The sequence below is a fragment of the Opisthorchis viverrini genome, assembly GCF_000715545.1.
Source record: "Opisthorchis viverrini unplaced genomic scaffold opera_v5_303, whole genome shotgun sequence".
NCBI classification, from domain to species: Eukaryota; Metazoa; Platyhelminthes; class Trematoda; order Opisthorchiida; family Opisthorchiidae; genus Opisthorchis; species Opisthorchis viverrini.
This window is the reverse complement of record NW_008751963.1, coordinates 301,973-326,329: the sequence shown is the minus strand read 5'-3', so window position 1 is coordinate 326,329 and position 24,357 is coordinate 301,973. Positions and strand designations below refer to the sequence as shown.

The 24,357-nt window shown below is 45.5% G+C and overlaps 2 protein-coding genes across 2 annotated transcripts; one reads left to right on the top strand and one right to left on the bottom strand.

Moving 5' to 3' along the window:
* Nucleotides 1–1,425: 1,425 nt before the first annotated feature.
* T265_14959 (hypothetical protein) lies at nucleotides 1,426–23,209 on the top strand (the record flags this gene model as incomplete). The annotated part of the gene is made up of 11 exons (XM_009175990.1): nucleotides 1,426–1,536; nucleotides 2,527–2,648; nucleotides 4,262–4,527; nucleotides 7,623–7,744; nucleotides 7,790–7,944; nucleotides 7,991–8,098; nucleotides 10,741–10,838; nucleotides 13,211–13,303; nucleotides 14,188–14,299; nucleotides 18,806–18,875; nucleotides 23,062–23,209. Coding segments are annotated over 11 exons (1,404 nt in total), but the record flags the coding sequence as incomplete, so codon positions are not given.
* On the bottom strand, nucleotides 3,578–14,094 carry T265_09799 (hypothetical protein; the record flags this gene model as incomplete). The annotated part of the gene is made up of 7 exons (XM_009175976.1): nucleotides 3,578–3,737; nucleotides 8,254–8,484; nucleotides 8,641–8,756; nucleotides 11,762–12,053; nucleotides 12,264–12,662; nucleotides 13,753–13,826; nucleotides 14,080–14,094. The coding sequence occupies 7 exons, from the start codon at nucleotides 14,092–14,094 to the stop codon at nucleotides 3,578–3,580; spliced, it is 1,287 nt and encodes a 428-aa protein (XP_009174240.1).
* Nucleotides 23,210–24,357: the final 1,148 nt, after the last annotated feature.

Below are 24,357 nucleotides of genomic sequence, written 5' to 3'. Positions count from 1 at the left end.
CGTGGGTTCCCGTTCGCCAATTGTTGTAACGGTATTTTCCCTCAGCTTAGTTCTCGGTCTGAGCCTCCCAAGCTAGCGTTCACGTCAAAACAAACACCAAAGGTGCACAAAGGTCTATTAACGCCCAAAACGAAATCAGGAACAGTTGTACAGCGCTTCGTATATATAGCCTAAGCGGCTATAACTTTCTGGAATTTTTGACGCATTCTGGAGCTCCATTGGCAACCGGCATTCGGCCAATACTGGGTCGTGATTGGCTGTTGGGTCCAGATTGTTGACCAATCAGATCTCGCCTTGATGCCGGACCGGCAAGCGTCCCGAATTTTGGGCCAACCTCGAGCGAGCCAGGCTTCTCGGCCGTAGCAGCGCCTAAAGACGTGCGGTATAGTGGGATCCGCGTGGATTCCTGCCTAACAAAACTGGATGAAGACCAGAAGTTGGAGGTGCATTACCTTGGATTCCACAAAGCCTTGTTTCGACCATTCACTGGCTTTTGGTTGAAAAGCTAGGGGTGTTGTATTATCAGTGATCGGGAATCAAAATAACACATCTGTAGTTACCACATTTATTGCAAGTACCCTTTTGGAAAATGCGCAATAATGTCCACTCACCTCAGTTGTCTGGACGGTCCTTTTCTTCTAGATAGACATAAATAGGCCTGACAAGCAGCGACTGAAGAATTCACCGCCATCCGTGAACAGAGAAGGTTGAAGTTTTTCAAGGCCAAGGGCACACTAACGCTTGACTAGAGATACACAGTCGGACACTTCTGATGTTATGGGTGGTTGCATGTTTACAGTCCACAGTTCTGTCGAAGGCCGACAGTCCGGATTGAGGTTAGAAGGTGGCCAACTGAACTGTTGTTCGAAGTGTTGTGACCAGTGGTCCAAACGCTCTCCTTTACCAGATCCTACAGGGCCGCCCTGGTCCCTGATAGTTTTGCTGACAGGAGGCTTCCGAGGACCAGTGGAGCGAATCAAGTAGAACAGCTTGCGGACGTTTCTATCATTTTTCGCCCTTTCATTTCTTCGGCCTTTCGGGTCCACCAAGCTTCGTGGTCAGCACGGACGCTCTGTATGACCAAGAGGAATTTGCAGCCAGGCCTCCAGGAAAGCAACGGTCCTACCCGAGATCCAATAGTTGAATTAGGTTTGCTGGGTTGTACCCCAAGTGAGAGTTCCGGCTGTGAGTAGCATTGTAGATATCTCTTCCCGGTGACCGGTAAAATCCGACATAGGATGAAGAGCTGGTCCTGATAATTTCGTTTGATTTCTGGGATCACTATCTTCTCAATAGCTAAGCGAGATATGTGTGCGATGAAAAGCAGCAGCTCACAAGTGCATGGTCGTAGTCCGTGCTGGTGTTCCATATAAATCGACAGGCAATGATCAAACCTCGCCACCGGTAACTGACAATGATGTAGTCCAGTTGGATTAGGGACTCGGTTCGTTGGTTGGCACCACGTCGTCAAGTGGTTCCTATTGTTCCGGAAATCGGTACTGTAAAGAAACAGTCTGTGATCCGCACATATCTAAGGTAAACGATTCGCGTTGTCCGTGCGTCTCGTATCCAACCCCAAGTGACCGCTCGATTGGGTCCTTAGCAGCGTCTAGTCTACCCACATGGGCGTGCATGTCACCAGCAACCACAAAGATGTCTTTGCTTTTAGCCCGTTGTAAAACGATACATATAGTACCACAGAAATTGACTTTGGTAGATCCAGAGATACAACCCTTCGGGATGTAAGCAGACAACAAACAGAGTGTAATGGACCACGCTTTCTCGAAATTCTCTCACAGACGTTGCCAAACGAACCGCACAGAGGCAACTATCAACGGATATACAACCAAGTAGGAATGCTTCCGTTCATTCGCTGAATACAATGCACTACACAGCATATCCAACTACACCCAGAGATGTGCAGCCAAAACTTGGAAGAGGGTGAAGGGGTGGTCGGTCCAATTACAGCACTTGCGTCCTGTATCATTGCTTCTGACAGATAGCACACACTAATCCAGAGGGAATCCAGTGTACGAGCAAGAGCCACCTGTTTCCCCGTTCGTTTCAGTGTGCAAACGTTAAAAGCAGCTTATTAATCCAGCTTTCGGGGTTTGAAAACAGATTTCGAAGTGTTTAGAGTTGTCGCTGATGTCGGACATACAGAAGCTGTAGCTAACTGTGATGCATGGCAAACGAAACGATCCATCTTAGTGCTGGGACCTGCGGGGAGTGTTTGAGTTGAGATGGGTAGGGTATAATAGAAAGAACTAGGTAGTGTACGAAGGGCGGTGTTAGCAGTAGCATGTTTTCACTCACTCGCTTTGTTGTGTGCAGGAGGTAAGGTAATCTGGCGGATCACACCACGCGACGGTCGATGTGGCATGAGGTTGCTTTTAGTTGTGAGTGTCATGGTTGTACGTGCGCTAAGCTACTGATTGGGCTCCCACATCTAGACAGGACGGTTGGGGTACTCGAACAAAGCCTTTGATTAAAAAAACCTGGCCCTTAGGCGGTGATATTTTTCAGGAAGTGCAAGTGCATTTCAGTGTTTATCAAACAAGTCACCAGACATGTTTCGATCCCCAACCTGGATAGCCAGGAGACTATTTTTGAACCTTTAGGGATTAACCAACTTGGTGTGGCAGACTGTGAGTGTGGCACGGACACCACCCAGTACAGCCCAATTGTAGGCGCACAAACCGTCATTTCATGGTAAGGTTCAGTCTATGTGACAGAAAGATGCTGGCGACCGAAATCGTGTTGAGGAAGGAACCGGTTTGTCGAACACTGACACCTAGCGCTGTAGTGCTTGATACTCAGTGTAGCAGAATAATTTCTATCTTCCTTAGGATGGTATAACACCAATGGCACCCTGAGCCCCCGTGGTTGGTCCCGTCTTTCCGTATTGTTTGAATGCAGGGGACACAGCTCACCTGAGGTGCATCAACTTTCGATGTATAACGGTGGACGGTAGGCATTTTGTGGTACTTTAAACTTGAAAAATCAGATCAAATCATTCTATGGAACTACTCCGGTGCATAGCTACTGTGCAACCCGAAAAAAGCACGGGGATCAGTCTACTGTTAGATCATCCAAGTTTACGCGGGATTTGGCTTGGCCACAGATCTGCTTACCAGCTCGCTCCCCAACCACTTAGTTCTTCTCAGCTTGTGGCACAGATTGACGTTTTGATACGGTTTAAAACCCCGGTGCTTCAGCACTCTTTCTGAGCTCGAGGTAGCTCAAATGACCAGGGCTTACTGACCGAAAGGTCTGTGGTATTACAGCTGAACGATCATTTGCCGGAAATCTCTGTGTTGGTACCAAAAGTGACCACTTGGTTCACCGAAAGCATCGACCGCTGTGATATCAGAAGGAAGGGTACGTTCCACGATCCTCTGCAAAATCACCTGTAATGACCATTCCCTGCACGTGGCCTGTCAATGTACAAACTCAATATGTTGAAATATTGGTAGCTCGGGTGAGTTTATTGGTTGTTGGTCAGATGGCTGTTGATCTGTTCGCCGAGCTTTACAATTGGCTTGCAAACGTTTCGTCACCATACGAGGAGACATCATTAGTGCGCAGTTGAGTGGGTACTTCTCCCTTGCCTGCCTGCGATAACTCCGTCTTTGCTGTTTTGGGAGACATCAACTGCGCACTGATGATGTCTCCTCGTATGGTGACGAAACGTTTGCAAGCCAATTGCCAAACTCGGCGGACAGATCAACAGCCACCTGATCAACAACCAACAAACTCAATAAAATGAGATTTCACGACTGCCATGTATTAGAGAAAGAGCAAGCGCAGTGTTGACAAAGGGCGTCCAGCAGGCTTTTCTCCTAACCGTGATTGTTGAATCTCCCACAATTTTTGTGTTCGTTAATCCGTAGGAGCAATATCTTATATCAGCGTGTTGAAGGCGTCCTGTCAGATTCATAGCACCTTTTACGCACTTGTTGACAATAATTAGAGGGATCACAATTGACATCAACTTATGAACATACTCTCTATTCTGGCGTAGTCAACTCGAATCATCACTGACATTGTAATATGTTCTAGGTCGGATGTAGTTAAGCTTTATGCCGACACCATATAATCCTTGTCTCAGATAAGCACTCGGTTCCCTTGGTTTTGTTGCTATACGATCTAGCAATATTCTTTACGTCGAAACCTGTTGTCCCTTGTCAGTTGGCTAGCTCTTATTGACACACCTGCTAAAATTTCATTTGTCTGTTCGAAATTGTAGCCTGATTTTTAGTGTATCCTCGACTCGTGATGAGGACGGACGATGCAGAAACAGTATGCCCTCAGCACCAGGAAGAGTTGTCGTCTGCACTTGTCTCACATAGCGTCCCCAATTGTTCCGTTACGCTGGATATCAAAGAACACTCACATCACTCTTCCAGGCCTGAAGTTGATGTACTTATTTGTGGATTTAACCTCTCAAAACTATCCAGAAATCAGCAGTTCGCAGTTTCAGTGTTTGGAATTTTCGTGGCCTACCTTTTTTACGGAGCTCTACAGGTGAGTCAGTCCTCTTAATACTGTAATAGTTGATGTGGTTTTGATGTCCCTATCAACGATATTTCGCCTGAGATGTTTCTGCTAAACTTACGAGGCGTTTTATTTTATGGTCCGTGTTACTCTCAAATTAGTAATGACGATACTGAACAGCTTTGTTTTTAAGAATGTCTGCAGTCTCTTGTTATGAGAAAATCGAATTGACGGAATGCCTTCTGCACCGTTTGAGAACAAAATCTATCCATTATTTCCCTCTCGATAGTTATTTTGCTGATTAACTGTCTTTTCGATTTAGGTTTTATGCTACTGTGCTCCGCGTCGTTAGAAGTTTGTGCTGGTTCCCTCCATCTGAGTTTCCTATAGTGGAAACTGATGCACAAACGTCTCTGAGCAGATTCTTCTAAATGGTGTACTAGTTCAGCGTGTGCTTGTGAACCCCTACTTCTATACTCCTCGCCACCAGCCAAACTTCAAAAGAAGTGGCTTGAGTTTGGTGATATACTTACATATCTTTTCAGCAGTCCTGTGGCAGATGAACTCAGTTCATTTACTTCGAGGATTAAAGTACTGTTAAGAGAATTTCACCCCGTGTATCACCTCAAAAGTGATATCCAAAGAGCACTTTATACAAAACGACAGCGCTAACTCTTACCTAATGGTCTGTCTGGCTGTTCGTTTAGCATGGTCATGGTAGCACCACAACTAGGAACTAACTCACAAAACATTGAGTGATATTTACCAGAGCATCGGCTGGTTGATCAACTCTGGGTCGAACAAGCTGCGCTGGTTGGAACAGGTTTCCCCATATATCGGTTTTATTGAACACAAAACTTGGACTAGTCAAAGGTTCGCACTGCATGTGAGGCGAACTGGGCTGCAGTCAAGCTGCGGACCATAGGATTCCCGTTCCCCTCTGTATAGTGTTTTAATGTGTGTTTGTGTATAAGGGGGAAAAGCCGCAGAATCTGATATGCTGTTTATAACGATAAGCACCTCTTCGCAACTAGCCTGACGGGCATGATAAAGACCTTTTCCGGTTTGTGCAGTTATCTGGCCCCCAGAGAGAGACAGCAGACTCCGAAAACGCTGCCTTTTCTCAGTCCCTTGCTTCTCATTGCGATTAGGTTCTCCCCTGAGTGGTCCTCATTTAAGAAAGTAACGATTTTTTCGGCTGTTGGTCGGTGGCACTGGCGGGTTGCAAAAGCTCGTCTCGCTGTGATACAGTCTAGGTCCCCGGCGTTCTCCACTTTTTTCGGCCTTCTATTCAATGACAAAAATAGAAGTTGCCACTCCTTGTTTCTGTTTCAGTGGTTCTATTAAGTAATAGGTCATTTTAAAGTATTGCAGAGCAACCACAGCGTCATCATCGCTAACAGCAGTATACAGCAGTCTACTAGTGTGACGGTGATACTACTGACATGGGAGGCGTGCGAGTAATGTTTTCTTCTTTTAAATTTGCTTTGCGTCTCTTGAAAAGGGAGATCTATTAAGAAATTTGTGCAGTTGCCTTGTAGCATTTGCTTCACCAAATGGGAGGAAGAAGGCCTTCGCTGCGGAGTTATTTATTAGAAAATGCCAACTGATCAGTTACAGACTATTGGACAGGGAAGCCAAACTCTCATATGCGTCTTATTTACAAAAACTGAACATCCATCTTCTCTTGAACGTGTCTCCCTGAACTTTCCTGGATATTCATTGACCGTTGCTCAAATCCAAGCAAATGCTACAAAGCGACTCCACAAATTCCGCAATGAACCTTCCTTTTCATGAGACACAAAGTGAATTTACAAGAAGAAAACATTACTCGCATGCCTCTCACCTCAGTAATATAACCGTTACACTAGTAATACATGCCAATCCTAAACTATCTTGAGAAAAGGGAGCCTTAGTAAAGAGTGGAAAACAGAGAGAGGTAGAAACATGGCGAGAAGAAACCTGATGTCCTCAAGGGAAACGACCAGGAGGTAGGACGTCATTAAAGTAAGTCTTTCTGAGCATCGTCTGGGATAAAGGCACCATCACCGGAACTGACTCAGCGTCTTTTGGGGGCCTCACCCTACACAAGCCCAACACGACAATTACGACAGAATTCAGTTATCCTGTCGCAAGTGTCTTCAAACCATCAGTTAGTAAAACGTCTGTTGATCCGACTACCATATCACATTATGGTCTGTCCGTCGCTTAACTATGTTTGTAGGCGAATGTTCGAACGTCTTGTGTTGTATTCCCGCGTTTATTGGACCACGGCTTTACTTACCTTGATGATAGTGACGAACTCCTTGAAACTAGAAATAAAGGGATGACCTAACAAGCAAAATTTTGATGTTACACTTCCGGTGGATTTCAAAACGTTTCCTCGACGAGGATAGGTGACTAAATCTGCCGCGTTTTCCCCAGGGGATCATGGGAGTGTGTCCGTATACACGTACTCCAAGTAGTTATTGTGAGTGCATGCTTTGACCTTTAACTTCGTCCAGAATAGATGCTGTGTGGCCAGCAAGCATGCGCAACCTTGTTATCCTGTTTCGTGACCGTCTACCCCCCTAATCTTGGGTGTCACGGCGCTTAACTGAACTGGAAGTACAAGCACCAAATATGATAGATTGTCACGAAGATGTATTTACACAATAGCAACGAAACCGCAACTGTTAAGACACTTACTGGTACTTGCCGCATCGTCGTGCGTCGTTTCAACTTTATCACCGTCAGTCGGAAGTTCAACAGGGCCGTCTCGTCGAATGATGTGTAGAGCGCATCCAAGGCCACACCATCGACCGAGGCAAGTCCTTTTCGACCAAGAATAGTTCGCTACTCTGGTAGAAGACAATTTGTTTGTAGCGCCAACGATCTGAACTGTTTAAATTGCTAGCATTCAATGTACAGGGCGTTCCCCCTCCTTGAGATTAAGTGAAGTGTGTTCTACCTTTCGTTTCAATGGGCAGAAATTCCGGGGTGCTAAAATTATTCCTCTGATGGGTGGGTCTCTTTTCTAGCCGAGCTATTGGGCAAGTCCCGCTCTTCCAAGCAAGCAAATCTCCACTGACACTACGAATTTGACAAACGAAAATTTGACCACGTTATTTTCTATCACTTTTCAGGAGTCCATCTTCAGAAACAATGATATCCAACCCCACTCCACATTTCTCACATTGTTCCAGTTCTTCATTTATGCCATACTCTCCTATTCTGAACTATGGTTCCAAGAAATCTCCCTAAAAAGGTACCGAGTTGTTGGTGATATTGTACCGTCCAGATCTTTTTCCAGAGGACTTTTCCGCCTCTATTTTCTATTGGCCCTTCTGACTGTCGGCACGATCGCGTTTTCCAACGCGTCAATCACTTATCTGAACTACCCGACCCAAGTTATTTTCAAGTCCTGCAAAATGATTCCAGTTCTCATTGGGGGTGTCCTACTTCAGCGTAAGTTTCTCTCCGATGTCTGTTAACCTTTACTCTGCATTTTTAGGAAAGAGTTACAGTGCACTGGAGGTTACGGCAGTTCTAGTGATGACTGTCGGGTTAATTTCATTCACGCTGGTCGATGTTTCAGTCCAGCCATCCTTCACCTTCTTTGGTAAGCCATTTCTTCGTTCCCGATTGTTGTCCATTCATGCGTAGTGTAGTCTGGACTTGATATCCCATTTGAGGGTTCAAATCGGGCTAGCAGGTCGGCTCAGTCAGCCTATCAATGCTTGGTACCGCAGCTTGAAAAAATTATTAAGAAATCACTCAGCTGTAACACCCTTTCGGTGCCTAACTGTCATGCCGCCGGAAGGAAGCACGAGGCCTGGGATACTGCCAGGTTGCCCAAGCCTAGACAGAGGCAGATGTGGGTTCGAACCACGGGCCTTCCGGCCAGTAAATTCGCGCTCTAACCACTTAGGCAATCTAGCCCACAGAAAAAAGTATAGTTTAAGCTTGCTGCCATACAAATGGACGATTCTGTTGGGTTTCTCGGGCCTATGCAAAGAAATTGAACTTCACACTTTCTAAACAGCAGCTTTATGGCTTAATTTGTTATGGGCCGTTGGATACCAAAAACCCATTTTCAGGTTCCCTGTACGTATGCGTAAATAGCAAGCCAGAAGCAGGGTGAGGTGGCTTAGTAGTTAGAACGCGAATTTATTGACTGGAAGGTCCGTGGTTTGAACTCGACTTCCTCTGTCTAGACCTGGGCAACCTGGCACTATCCCAGCCCACATGCTTCCTTCTGGTGGTATGGCAGTTGCGCACTGAAAGAGCGCTAAAGCTGAACGATTTTTTCATATTTTTGACTTGTATTGGAATCAGTCTCATCGTGTTACTTCAGTTAGATTTTGAGCGACAGAGAAGTAAACTGTCACACTGTACACCCGACGTTTTCCTTTGTGTTGAAAAACGGGATAACTAAACAATTCAGTTTTCAAGGATGTGCCAAAGGTTCATTCTGTTTAGATATTCAAGGCGTTTTGCCCACTGATAACTCCTGGTTCAGCAAGCCACAGTACTCTACGGTCCGAACGGTTCCAGTTCTATTTTGGCACGAGAAGATCGTTCTGATTCACTTTACCAACCTCTTTGTAAGCTAATGTGTTATTGGCATCGTAAATTCCAGTAGTTAGTCCATTTTAGCCAAATTTGAAAGAATTCTTTTTTGTTCATATGGCTTTTGATTCAGTTGGTTAACTCGCTATCTGAGTTTTGCCTGATGATGCTCCCGAGTTTTGAGTACCTTTGAACCGATAATAACTTGGCAGTAAAGTTGTTCATCATTTCGTGAGGACAGAAGGGGTTATGAAGTTCATTTCCTTCATCTGTCGAGGTCTAATTAACATAATTGCGAGCAGTTAGCTCGGTTCACAAGTAACTGAGAGTGGACTATGAGCTTAGAGCTATCGGTACATCATTCTTAGCCAATATACCAGAAAAAATATCGTTTAGCTGTAAAGCCCTTTCGGTGTCTAACTGTCATGCCACCAAAAGGACGTACGAAGGCTGGAATACTGCCAGGTTACCCAAGCCTGTTTCGTTACTGAAGTAGCTGTTACCTTGCTCTTACACATTAATCACAACACGGCGTCTGTTTCACTTTTACAGGCGTCTCATAAGAGATTAAATCAAGTTACCTGGAAACAGTCACAACTAAGGTGCCAGATGTCTTGGGCGTCGCTATATTTAGGTCGCGATCCAACGCCTACGCCTTTGAGGTTACGTACAAACGATCAGTACGGTTTCAATATTTGGTAATAAGTTCGATCTAACTCCAGCCAGTGTAGTTAGCCAAAATCAGTTCACATAATGTGAACAACTTTTGGTTGAATACAATTAATGTATGTATCGTCGTTCAGTCTCCAGTGAATCCCGTCATGCTTTGATAGGGTGCCACGGTTAGAATTCATCCACAGCACTCATCTGAAAAATGTCATCAAGATATGCCTAACTCATTCACAGCAGTTCCTATGTCAGCCATTTTTAGTAATGCAATTACATTATTTGGAAAGCAGTTTCAAGAAGAACGCACCACCAGAAATGAACGATACGAGTACCCTGTTCTTTTAATATGCAATTTAATCCATCACGTGATATCGCATTATAGGCCTGGATGGGAATAGCCGGCATTGAATCATAACTTCGGTGAACAGCCCTTATCGCGATGTGAGCCTTCCTAAATAACCGAACATCAGGTCGATTGGACGGTCGTTTCGCGAGCCGGCTGCGAACCATACGAGGGCTTACCGGTTGGTCAGACTGAGCTAATCAAGATTTAGGATTTTAGCTCGGCCCTTTTCGCACCAACACAAAAATTCCAGCGTACCCTTTTTGGGAAACTCCGTGATAACCCTACAACTACAGTTGTGATGATTTTCGTTTGTCTTCTCAAGCTACCATGCCTTCTTATATAGACGAAGTACCATCTGCAGTACACGACTGCGTTTGATTCATATGTCCTTTAAGGTTGCCTAATTAATATATATTTGCTAATGCTATTAGTTTTCATCACTGTATCTTTTGTTGTGTACCACTGACACTAATTCTCATCGACACCGATGCATTTTTTGCACTCCTGCACTGACCATATTGATCCGCATTTCCTATGGATTGGTTATGCTGAGTTGATGCCGTTCTTGTCGGGCAGGTGACATGGTTTCGTGTGCATACTAGTACATAACTCACTCCCACTATATTATCGGAATATATTTGGTTTCTCGTCACCTCTTTATCTCCTCTTCGCTCCAGGCTTGGTTCTCGTATCCCTCGCTCTCTGTTGTGATGGCGCGTTGGGTAACTATCAGGAATTGGTTATGCGAAAACTGAGGTGTTGTAACACGGAACTTGTGAGTGTTGTTGAATTTGTTTGTATAAGTAATGCAAAAAGGTGGACATGTTTCTCAACCATAGAGACTGATTTTCGCTTCGCGTACCTTCCGGAGCGCCCCATCATTCCTGTTAGACCCCACTGGTTCTTGTCAACACAACCCATCGTTTACCGTGCTACTGCGCAGTGGAGACTAATCAGCATACAACGCACATGTAATTAGAGCGTACGCAGATCATCTGTTCCTCAGGAAAAGGCAGACAGCACAAAAATGGATCAATAATTCGAGCCAATTAGGTTACTGCATCAACCTTGAACCGTACAAATCACCGTAATTGGCAGGATCCATTTGAAGGAAACTCAGATAATCTCCACTCAAGGTAGTATTCATTGTAGACTAGCTCCTCAACTAAAAGCCTGACCTGTACCAGAATCCTATACAATCTGACTGTTTTTCTCAATTGGTTTTAGTAACGATACTCGACTCACAGTGAAGTGTTTCCAACGCAAAGACAATTTGTCTGTTTTTTTGGGCCACACCTAGAGATGGATGGTATCCACAACGCACCGAGTTTCCGATCAGGGCTAGACTTTAGTCCTACTCTCCACCAATGGTCGGCTGCAATTATCTGGTAGTCGCATGGTGGTACACGATCCTCACGTGAGTAGAAAACAAAATGTAAGAAAGTCCCGGCCAAACCTGCCGCTCAACCTCTTGCCGTTGTTGGGGCACATCAGTTTCTTGTAGAAAGACTGGTCCTCAGCCCCTTGGTTGGCGCTCATCACCGTCATTATCACGCCTTCTTCGAATTGGACTGCACAGCTAATAAAGCACCAAGCCGAGCTTTTCTAAATCGGACTGTATCTCGTCCAACGATATTTGCTTGAGCTGAGTACTTCATAACTGTCAGTGACTGGTTATTATATGCAGTGGCCATTCACCGGTAGTCGTGTTTTCTGACTAAGCCAACGGATGCTTAAGTACAAAGCCATCCCGTCCTTTGGTATGCCTTTTGCACCCACAAAGTATAAGGTCATGCTCGTGGACGTGCAGTCACTGAGCACGCCACTTGCAATCCAGGGAGAGGTACTGGGAGTTGTGGAGCGTTTTACGTATCTTGAAAGATGTATTAGTTTTGATTGTAGTGTGACAGATGAGGTGAATGCACAAATCTGCAAGGCTCGGGCCACGTTTGCTAATTTGATACACCTATGGTGCCAGAATGGTTTATGCCTGAATCTTAAGGTACATGTGTATCAAGCTACAGTACGGGCTGTTTTGTTGTGTGGATGCGAGACTAGGTCTATTCGAGCATCAGAACTGAGACTTCTTCAGGTGTTCGACAATCGTTGTCTCAGAACCATAGCTCGTTTGAGTTGGTGTCGGCGAATTCATAACGAGGCAGTTAGGAAGCGCGTTTTCGGTTGTGCAACGGGTACCTACATGGAATAATGTGTCCAGCACCAGGAACTGCGTTGGTTGAGACATGTGTTGCGTATGCCGAACCATCGTTTGCCGAAAAGAGTACTGTTTTCCATACCCAACTCAGAGTGGCGTAAGCACAGAGGTATCCAACCCTTGACTTGGCGGAGAAGTATGAAGGAGATCACGAAACGCTTGGGTGCTGTCGGTGCTACTCGCCTTCCAGGANCCGCGTGATCCTCACTTTGCCTGGTTGAAGACACTACAAGATATGGTTGCCAACCGATGTCAGTGGCGTTCTTGTTGTCAGTTTCTATCCAGATCGCCTGAGTAAGTGTCTGGAGGTCTATGCACCTCAGAATGATTGTGTAGGTTAGCACTAAGTCCCTTCCCTGTCCAGCTTTACTCTTTACAATAAGACTTTACATAAATCATGGTTGTACGGCAGTAAAGCATCGGTGTTGAACACTGATGTCATGCTGTCGATGATGATGATGATGATGCTTAAGCACTTTTCTTGGTGAGCAAAGAGCCAACTTATGCCATGTTGCTATGGTAGGATAGCCCTTTGTTGGAAACTCGACTGCCGGATGAAGGTTTGTCATGATAATCGTATGCTGTCTGCCCATCTGATGTCTCACTTCTCAAGCGTAGTTTTGCTCCATCCTGTGCAATGAGCTAAATACTTGGACGCTGTCTTGCGGCTCATTTTTCAGGAACATTGTTAGAAATAAAATCGACTTTTCTATCTTTTGAGACTATGTTTGATTAAGCCGAAGCGTATCGTGTTCAGTTGATACATGGTAACACCGCCGGCGGATTCGCTTTTTTCTCCAAATAAATCAATCCACTTGCACTGGTGTACCATTCCATGGGCGATGTTCTGCGTCACAATCACACTGTGTTTACCTTCGTGCTACGCCGTGCACGCGTCCAATTTCATCTGAGCATTTTTCCATCCACCCTAGCTTTTCTATTCATATACAATCGGATTCGTTGTACTATTGTGTGGAATACTGTTGAGTGGACAATTCTTGCCGTCGGTGCGATATTTTATCGAGGTAAGCTTATTGTCAACATCTGCTGGCTCACAGGACATTTTCGATCCGTTTTTTTTGTGCCTAACTTTTATTTTCACGCTTTGTAATTTGGGTCTAACCTGAGCGTGCAAACTATGGTAACGATGGCCCTTCTCCTTTTGCGATCGACGTTGATTGTGTTTCGTGCACTGATACCTGATTGACGATATAGCACCCTGTTGTGGGTGCCAAATTTTAAATATCTGAAGTACACCAGTTGTAGTACAGCGTGTTTTACACATTAGAATTTCGATCACAGTTCAATGCTTACTCCTGTGATTTTAGATACAGACGTCATGTAGGGTAGCAGAGACTGGTATTAGGGTCGATAAACTGCGTTTGTTCTTGTTCCTGAATATGGAAACCAAGAACTCAGTTTCTTAGCGAAGTACATTCATTTGCAAACTCATTTGGTTTTGCGAGAGACTCACCTGGAACCCAGCTGAATTTCTCGTTTGTGATGTTTCCAGGCAACTGATTGTGCTACCACCTCATGTTTCAGTCGCTACGATATTCGAGATATTGTAGAACTTAAGGTTGCCGGAAACTCGGGGACTGCCTACCTGATGAGCCCCAAGAAGGGCGAAACCGGGCGTGGTCTATCGACGAATTTTCAGCAGCCTTATGAGTAGTGCATTAACTCAGTTTCTTGTGTTTAGAAGTGCTTATGTGAGTTGAACTGTCGGGTTGATACACTGTTTCGCACCGGTCTCGGTATTAACCATTTTATGTGATTTTCCAGCCGTACACGAACCCACCGAGCACTTTGTCATGGATTCGTGTGTGGCACAATCATCACACACACATGTGTCAGTAAACTTTTAGTAAACAAACTTATCTCCTTCGTTTGCTTGTCGCCCAAACAGCATCCTGTCAAAATATTCGGTCATGGAGTTATTTTTTCGATTTGTGGCTACTTTGGATTGCATTTCGTCCTATGCCTGGTTCAGTCACACGGAGCACTGACAGCCGTAACCGGTAAGCTCTTTCGGCACAAGCGAAATCCGCATACCTTGCCATTTACTGCAACCCCCTTCAAAAAGCTAGAATTCGTTTGATGAAATAGCGTTTTAGTTTACACTGTCAAACAAGGTTGATGATTGCCTTGGAATACCACCCTTCTGGTACCCCTTCTTCGGGAGTATGAGACAATATCGAAGTTTTACAAATACTGGACAACTACACTGGTTTTGCAGTTCGGGAAACCCGTACGGAGTTCTTCCAAGTTTGTCACTGTTGTGGATGAGTGGCCCATAAAAGCACACTTTTTGCAACTGATTTTTTTCGGTTCGTCCTGAGTGATTGCTTCCAATGACCCAATCCACTGAAAACCATCCGCGTAGCATGCTGAATCCGCATAATTGTCAACAGGCCCTGTTCTCTGGATAACGTCTGTACCACTAGGCTTGACTCTAGTGAGCAGGACAGCACACCAATTTATCACGAACATGGGTTCGGATAAAACCACCAAAACAGCAGCAATTTTTGAACACTCGATGATTCTCGTGCTATGGCGCACTGCTTTATCTCGGGTCTCAACATTTTGACGAGTTTCGTTGTATGGCACCGTTGGGAGCGTACCTCCGGTTTATTTTTTTGTCAACCCATTGTTCAGATTTAGCACCCTTTCGATGCTTAACTGCCATGCCACCCAAAGGTTGCACGGGGATACTGCCAGTTGCCCAGGCCTAGACAGGAGATGTCGAGAGGCAGAAGTCAGGTTCGAATCACGGGCTTTCCGGTCAGTAAATTCGCTCTCTAACCACTTGGGCCATCTCGCCCTTTGTCAACCCAACAAGGTCGGAAACAGCTCTTCGATGTTGTCGGATAGTTTATCCACAGCGCCTATACATCGTCCGTTGTGCCCCATTGTGAGGTTCATCACATGAGAGCCAATCTCTCATTTCGGTTCTAGAAGCAACTGCCATGGGAGAAAATCCATTCTGCCCAATCGCATCTTTTGGTGAGCCATCGAAAAAACTAATGTGCGGTGAAGTATCATTGTTGAACATTGATGATGATGATGATGAATGACTAGAAACAAAATTTACAGACACTTGTACAACAGCTGTACATTTTTCATCATACCAGTAGCTCAGAATCGGACCGATATGTTCTTACGATGCTTTACCTATGATACCTATGACGAACAACGAATCCCTGTATTTGATATATATTGATTTCCCTTTATCCGTTTTGTTACAAATCATATAGTGATTAATCGACACTTATGTCCACGGCAAAACCGATCTATCTGGGTTCGCGACAAGCGATTTAGGCAAGCCACAGACCTTACCTTAACAATCCGTTCACGCTAGTGTCACGTGACGTGAACTCCGTACGCCTGGCTGCTGCTAGCTGTTACTTAAACCTGCGTAACCAAATCCAATAGACCTTGACCCTGAACATGCGCACCAGTTAATCTCAGTGTCTTGTTTGTCGTGCCTGCCTCTCAACTGTTCTGCCTAAATGGCTTTTCTTACGACAAGTATGACTGAAATACTTAAATTCCGCACTCTCCGTTTTACCGAAATTCTACTATTGTAAGGACAGAAATCGTTCAGCTGTAACACCCTTTCAGTGCCTAACTGCAATGCCACACGAAGGAGGCACGAGGGCTGGGATACTGCCAAGTTGCCCAAGCCTAGACAGGGTTAGTCGACAGGCGGAGTTCGGATTCGAACCACGGACCTCCCGGTCTGTAAATTCGCGCTCTAACCACTTGAGCCATCTCGCAATGGTGTGTGTATCTCAGTAACCCATTGAGCTCTACAAGCGGATGCCCAGTCAACGTCTACTGAGCCTTTCCTGTCAGGTTGATAGTGAATAGAGCTCTGACAAACAGTTTTTATGGGGGGTTGGAAGACGTGTGGCAATTCGCTGCTTAAAATGTTGACCATTCCGGTAACCTTACGCCAACAGCTGCTGTCTTACGATCAGGCTTTTCAACCAAATGCAGGCACCTCAATCCGGGAAAACATCCAACATCATCGACTACGATGGCTCGGTCATGTGCTACGCATGCCGAAACACCGTCTACCGAGACGAGTGTTGTTCTCCTGCCTCCTTCAGGATGGCGCAAACCGCGAGGTGGACAGCACATGACTTGGCAAAAAGGCGTGAAAGAGATCACGAAGAGTTTGAGTGTTGTTGGTGTTGTGCGGCTTCCAGGATGGGGTTCCCGTGACCCCGTCTGTGCTTGGCTGGAGACGTTGCAAGCTAATCAATGTTGCGGCTAATCAATGTCAGTGGCGTTCGTGCTGTCAGTTTCTTTCCAGATTGTCTGATTGAGCGGTTGGAGGTGTAGGCACCTCAGTATGCTTGACATAGGCCAGCACTAGGTCCCAACCCTGGTCGTTCTCCGGGATAGGTGTAGGCTTGCAGGCATATCACACCGGCCGACGTATTGTAAAGTCAACCGCTTCGCCTTATTCGCTGCATACACTAGGGCGATTACGTGGAAGCATGTGACTGCTAACCCCTCCCATCTTTCTTCATTTTTACCTCTCCTGGTCGTCACTCCCAACTGTAGGCACGTTAAGACATCGCACGCCACCGCCCATATTTACAGCTCCGCACCCGTTTTCGGGCATCTTCTGTCTTTACTGCAACCCCTAAAGTTCGGACTCTTAGACCATCTAACAAGCTGCCCCTCCACGACTAATACCTGTCACATCTCTGAAACTCGCAGTTTCTGAGCTAACGACACCCCTATCTTTTTGCTACCGGCTACGAACTTCGAGTGATCTGCAGCTGTTGCAACGGGTTGTCGGTATAGCCCTCATTTCGCGAGCGGGTGCTTCACTACTCGATGAAACACAGCCAATTCTGCGCCTTCCGACTTTCCACTTCGATAAAAACTCGCACTGGTCGAATTGCCAAACGTTATTTGTTGTGTCTGTTTATATGTCAACAGACCGTAGCTCTGCTTCATTCAAAGACGCATTCTGTGGGGAACTTACCAACCCATGTCCGCTGAGAAAAGCTCGGATATAATCATGATAGTGAGGAGTTTCAGTACATGGTTAAGACGCTTCAGTTCCTCAGCGACCCGTTAACGGTCTCTATTGTCTGGACGCGAAACGCAGCGATAATGCAACTTTGTGATGATCATAAGCTGCCTACTCAGCAGCACTGAGTTTTGGCTCGGAGGACGTCACTGTGCACCTGGCATCCTACCGGCCTTGGAGTCCAATTGATCACATCGCCATCGGCCACCGACTACAGTTGGTGGCTACCGGTCGTTTCGGTATACACAAGTTGCTAAATTTCCCGCTGTCTTTTGATGCACATTTTCATCAAGTTTCTTCGCTACACCGCGGGACCGAGCTCCTCAGTTAGCAGTAAAGAAACTTTGTGAGCTGCATGTCAGGGAGACATACTAGAGAACATTGAACGTAGCTGGGCTACGGCTATATGTGACACCGACAACTATATTTGTGATGTTCTCCAGCACATGTACGGAAGCCACTGGATCTCTCTGACGGGAGTCGCTCTACCCTCTTTTGCTCAGTACAATTCGTGTAGACGATGTTTCAAACGTGTGGCCAGAGAGTCGCGTGAACCACAAAGTTCAAAAAATGGAATAGGTCAGTGCGTTTGAGAATGCAGGGAGTCTGTTCCGGCTAACCGAAAAGTCGGTTCTAGTAAGCACTCTACGAGTCTAAATTATTCTTTGAAGCCTAATATTTAATGAAGATCACGATTGTGACCGGTGGGTGGAACATTTCAAAGGAGCCCTCTACTTTTTAGCCCGTCTTTCAAACCGTGTTATGTGAGCTTGAATCTTCCGATAGTTTCTGAATTACTAGTATGTCTTTCTGCAATGAAGCGCGAGTGATCTGTTGAACTAGATGAGATCCACCAATCGCTTTCCAAACGTAGATGGAAATCTTTTTGTTCTGTCGTGATCAGATTGTTCATTCATGTTTGGGAACAAAATGAATCGGGGCAAATCGATGATGGTGCACGTTCTCAGCTGGCTATTCCAACCAGGCCTATCGTTCCCCGGCTACTGCCTCTTCTTACTTTGCGACACCTACATTCAGCAAAGAGACGCAAACCTGAGAGTGTCAAGTAGGATTTCAGCCTAGTGAGATGTAAACCATACCCTTACATTACATCAAACTTTTGAGTAATGCCACACGTACCGCCGACCCACGTGCCATTTATTCCCATATCTTCATTTGGGTTAGCATGTACAGTGTACTGTCTACAGACTTCCTGATATCTGGTGCAGTTCATCGGGGTTGTCCCATCTCTACTTTCTTTCGATTTTGTCGTCAACGTGGAGTGCGAATTTGAAGCGACCTTGAACTTTAGATACCGAGGTTATATCTGGAGGGAAATTAATTAACTTGGATTATACTGTTGTTTGACATCCCCTGCTTCTGTGTGGTTTTCCTGTTTACCTTTTTTTCAACAGACCGGCTCTTAATGTGCATTCCGCAATATTTTCTACCATTCCCTCCATCTCCCGTCTAGTCACCACATTCCGGAAAGCAGTCACGATGATTCTTTCCTTCATTTTATTTGACAAGCCATTTGCAATGGGGTAAGTTTTTTTAGACCAACCCACTCTAACCCTCTCCACAGGGTGGGTGTTTTTTCCTTCAGAACGTCACACTTGAAATAGCAATATTCGTTGGACAACTTAGTGACTTCTTAGTTTGACTTGCCCAATAAGAACATCTTTAGTGCAGAGATGGATTGCTTGTCGGAAGGGTTGTGTATTCTTCAGAGGCAGTCAACGTCCATCGAAGAAGTTCGTCACAACAAGATTCCTCAGCATGACTTATTCCCTCAGTACTCTAAAAAAATTCGCCTTTTGTTCGAAGCCTCTTTTCTTCGGTGAGTGTCACTGCCGTCTCCACTACGGTACTGCGTTAAGCCTGTTCTGATATATCTGTGCACCATGAAACAGTCAATCGCGTTTGGAGAACAGAAAAAGCAAGACACCTAGTTACATGGGAATCTGTTGGAAACACATGGAGCAGCGTCTCTAACACCGAATGGTGGTGAACGCGCTCCAAACCACACCATACTCGTCGATCTCGCCTGCATGTATTGATCCGTTGGTGATCGTCCACGGAGTTCACCCTCAAGTGGCCAATGAATTAACTGTCTCAAACGGACCACAAGCATTCAAGGCAAGAGTGGCGTTGTAGTGGTATAGAAAATTTGACAGAATCAGAAGAACGGGGAAAATGTCAGACTGGAACCTCCGTGCGTTAGTGTTAAGCGTGCGACGAACGTGTACCCATCCAAACACCATGCTACATCACCAATGCGCCTAATCTATTGTCGGCTTCTGGTTTAGTGTTGTTTAGTACCGAAGCTCAGTTACTACTGAATTCTATGAATGCGCTGATAAGTACTTCTTTATGACAGTGGAAAACTCACCAAAACTGACTTCTTTAGTGAATATGTCAGACTTTCTTGGAGAAATACACTCATTTGCAAATCAATTTGGTTATCACGAGAGACTCAACTGAATCTCTCGTTTATGACTCAGTTGGCACGATATTCGAGATACCGCAGTATATTTTCATAGAGGAAACTACTCACAAGGTTGCTGAAAACTCTTCGACAGCCCACGACCGGTTTCACCCTTCTTGGGGTGGTGCAGTCCCAAGTTTCCATCAACCTTATGTGAGCTGTCGAAGAGTAGTTTCCTTTATGAAAATATACTGCGGTATCTCGAATATCGTGCCAACTGAAGCATGAGGCGGCCTGTGTGCAGCACATTCAGTTGTAGAATATCACAAACAAGAGATTCAGTCGACTCGCTCGTGAAAACCGAATAGATTTGCAAATGAGTGTATTTCTCGAAAACAGTGCAATTTGGGTTCAAGTAGAACATAAGGTTGACGGAAACTCGGGGACCGCGCCTACCTGATGAGCCCGGAACAGAAGGGCGAAACCGGTCGTGGGCTGTCGCAGAGTTTTCAGCAACCTTGTGAGTAGTTTCCTTTACATCAGACTTTCTTTTACGTATTTCACTCAGCCATCTTGATGGATAGAATCCGTAGCATTAGGCTGTGCATTCTTGAAAGTGGAGTCTTGGTTGTTTGTCAGTTTTGAAGGGACTTAATTCTGAATTACTTCAAATTCTTGCGGATCCCGTGGATGGCCTAAGATGGTTTAGCATCAGTGCTTCACAGTGAACAAAGGCGGGATTCAAACAACTTCTACTTGGTTTTAAGTTTCAGTGGAAATCCGACTTTTGGTGAATGGTAATTGCTCCTCAATCTTTTACAATTCTCACGTAGGACCTGATAGCTGGCAGGCCGTGGGTTAAGTTTTTGCCTTTTTTTTCCAGGACAGATCACCTCTGCTTTATAACAAAGACAAGCTGTTCTTGCTCCTCGAAATTGAGATTCCTTATACATCACACCCAGATTGGTGCTTGTCAGTCAAGTGTAATCTGTAGACAGTCTCGAACATGGTATCCGTAGTGTGTTAACAAACACGCTGTCTTCCTGCAATGGGAACTACTTTTCCTCTTGTGCCAGTTATCTTTCAGATTGTTCTGCCAGCAATGGTGCTGGCGTTTTTAGGACCAGACGACCATAAATTACTTGATCTATTAGAATCGTCGATTGTTTCGTCCGGAAGAGCGCACTACACACTTGTTATAGCGCCTTTGACGTTTTTTGTCCATCGATTACTTGTGAACGATCGTTTGGCCCGCCCTCAGCGTTTGATCAACTTCTGTGGTGCGTCGATTGCACCCGGATGAATGTCCTATCGGGGTCTAATTCATTGAGTTTGTCTGGCAATTCTGTGGAGGAAGAAGCAGGATGTGTTCCAACAATCGGTGCACAGTCGCACTGAGGTCACGTACTGCTCTTCCTTAGCATAATTGTTGGAATCGCTGTGTTGATTAGCCAATCATGCCCTCATTTGTGTGGCTTGTCATCAGTGTATCTTATCTGTTTTTGATTAGGGTTACGTCGATAAACTCATGAATTATAGCTCTTCAGTGAGATCTTTTTGTCATTTTATGTTCAAACTAAGACGCATAGCTTCAGAGGGGTTTGGTAACCAAACCCCTCTGAAACGATGACTTACCAATCGGTCCCAAACATTTTCCAATTGATTTAAAACGAATAGCCTTTTGTTTCGGTAAGGGTGTTTATTCGGTAGTGACTAGTTGTTTTCTGTCTCTTCTGGTCGTTAGTTTCTCCTACCTTCCAGTCCTTCTTGTCATCACAGAGCTCCTAGAAGTTGACGAAACATCATCCCCCTGGATTGCTGAACATTCAGTTTCAGTTGGTTAGAAACATCACCTGTTTCGAGTAACGGGATGGCGATCAAGTCAGCTGAGCATATCGGGAAATACACACGTTCCGTCGATAAAAGTCAGAATGGGTCACTTGGAACTTTAGTTTTACTGATTGCTGCCTAAGTGGCATGGATCAGAGAATAGAACATTAAGCCATCAGGCCTTGATAAAGAAGTTCATTGAAGATAATATTGTTAGCTCGGACTGCAATGGTTACTGTGTGGTTAACCATTGGTGAGTTGAGTCATGGGGTCCCCATCGAGGGAGATGGCAGTTGTCGACCCGATTAGGTATTTTCCCAATTCGTTGCCTGGTCATACACTGTCTACCCCTCAGTCGCTTACACTCAGCACAGGGCTGGGCGAAAAGAGCTCTGCGAGGCAGACGGTTTTCTGGCGTGCAGCCTGAGTAATTCATCCATCACTGGAGTGTTCCTTCATCTTAAGACCAACTGGCGTACCTTAGGATTACTGATGCAATATTCTCACCAGACCCGACCATCAATGGTCAAACACTGCTTTCTTCCATATGTCCTCTGCGCGCAGGGCTAGCGTTGGTTGACCTGTCTTCTTATTGGTGGATGTCTTTAGCTTGGACCTCTCCGGTTACCCCACCCGACTCAGCGTTACCATTGGGTTTGAGGCAAGGACTGTCAACCCAATGATAACACTGAGTCACTGGGGGGGGGTTAACCGGAGAGGTCAGTTGTCAAGGCTGGCCGGGCATTCATTACTAAGAAGACAGGTCAACCAGTGGATCAATAGGAATGCTCACCTTAACCACCAATGTTCGGTGAAGGTCGGCACGCACACCAACCACACACTTCTGCTCACGACGCACTGAGGCTGTCACCTCGATTGGTGGTAAAACGTTTGCAACCAATTAGCCCAGCTCAGCGAACAAATCAACGCCCAATTTCCTTCACTTTCTGCCCACACGTAACGCCCAGACTCCAAGCAGTACGTGAACACGGCTGACTGATTACACCAGATGAAGGTATCCATGGGTTTCGAACCCTCATCAAATTTCAGTGACTAAAGTACTGGATGCGCTACGTGTTTTACGCCACCGAAAACCAATTTTTAAGTCCAACATGGTCAAAGAGAAAAGCAGCGGCTTTGTGGTCACCACGACAAGTTGACAGTTCATGATCAGTGTATTTGTGATGTCATGAAAACCATTTTTTATCGCCAGATAGGGCAAAGATATCTTGGCAGCAGTAAGTCAGTGATCGAGTACGCAGGTATCGCGTTCTCTTAGTTTGCTTCGTCAACTTCAACGACTCTCAATGGGCAACGAAAGAACTCACTCCTTTTTTGGGCTGCAAGTCCCGTTGTTCTCTTAGATGACCTCAAATTGTCGTTCCTGTTTGAATCACGTGGATCAATTAGCCGAAACAATTCCGGACCCATCCACGCTTGCCTAACAAGGTAATTTTATCTTTCTTTTGCAGTTACGTCTGGTCAGCACTCCTCGTCGTATTTGGCCTGTACTTGAACCTGTACAGCAAGCACCGCCAGTCGTGGGACAATTATGTACGCCAACAACTGTATAGGTTTGGCATAATCAAGTGCCCGTTGCCTGCTGTCCTACCCTTGTGATACCTAGTTCTCTTTCAATCGTTCTGTCCCCACTGCTATCCCACTATATCCCACCATTGTTGCACACTACATCTGTGATGTCGGTTAACAATTCAGGTGACTAGTTTCTACCTTTGTTCTCTTATTGCTTTTGTTGATCATCTTCTTGCGAGATGTAAGTTATTACAAACATTATTGCCACAGTTGTCAGCCTTTGAACTCTTTCTTGTCACTGTCAGACGTACCGGACCTAAGCATTTAGCTCTGATTGCTCTAATTTCTGGTTGCGAATGTTCCTATTTGAAGAGTGAACGATGTCTCTTAGTTCCATGTTTTTTTTAGTTGAGATTTCATTGAAATCCTCTGGAAGAGAACAGGAAGAACCTTCGGGACATATGTCTTCAAATTATCGGCTGAGACAAATAAGCTGGGGTCTACCTGACAGGATTAATGCGTATTGTGGCTTCTTCCTTATAGAGTGCGAACCACACCGTTTTCACTGAACCCAATCAAGGTTCAGTCCCCCGGAAAAAAGTCGTTCAGCTGTAGCACCCTTTCGGTGTCTAACTCCCATGCCACCCGAAGGTTGCACGAAGGCTGGGATACTGCCAGGTCGCCCAAGCCTAGACAGGGGGGAGTCGAGAGGCAGAGGTCGGGTTGGAACCACGGAGGTCTTGGTGGCGTCGAAGTCACTCCTTGGTACTGGTATCAGTGAGCTGGCGTCATGTGGTACGTTTACCGCAAAAGATACGGGTCATTATCGCGTAAAGTCCAGGGGATTTTGGTAACCCGTGTCACGAAGGTGAGCGTCTGTGTTGTGTTACTTCCTTCTCAGTAGTGCTGATAGTAGTGTCCTTGGGAAACCGTTGTTAGCCGTACCGGTAGATTCACCCTAGCCGACAGAACTCTATGTTCCATCCTCTTGTTTGGTTGACACAGAGTTCTCATCTGTCGTCTGTTGCCGCCCGAGGTTCTGCTAGTTTAGTCTAGGCGAGTGTTGGTCTCGCTGGCACAGGTGAAAATTCCTGCTAGCGTCCTCGAGTTCCCATTGTTTTGATGGCAGTTCGTTTGAGGTCAAACATTGGTTTGTACCTGCGAGCTTCCGCTGCTCAGTTTTTGGCGCCAACTGTTTGTCGAGCATCCGCGTTTTCACTTGAACAAAAACGATT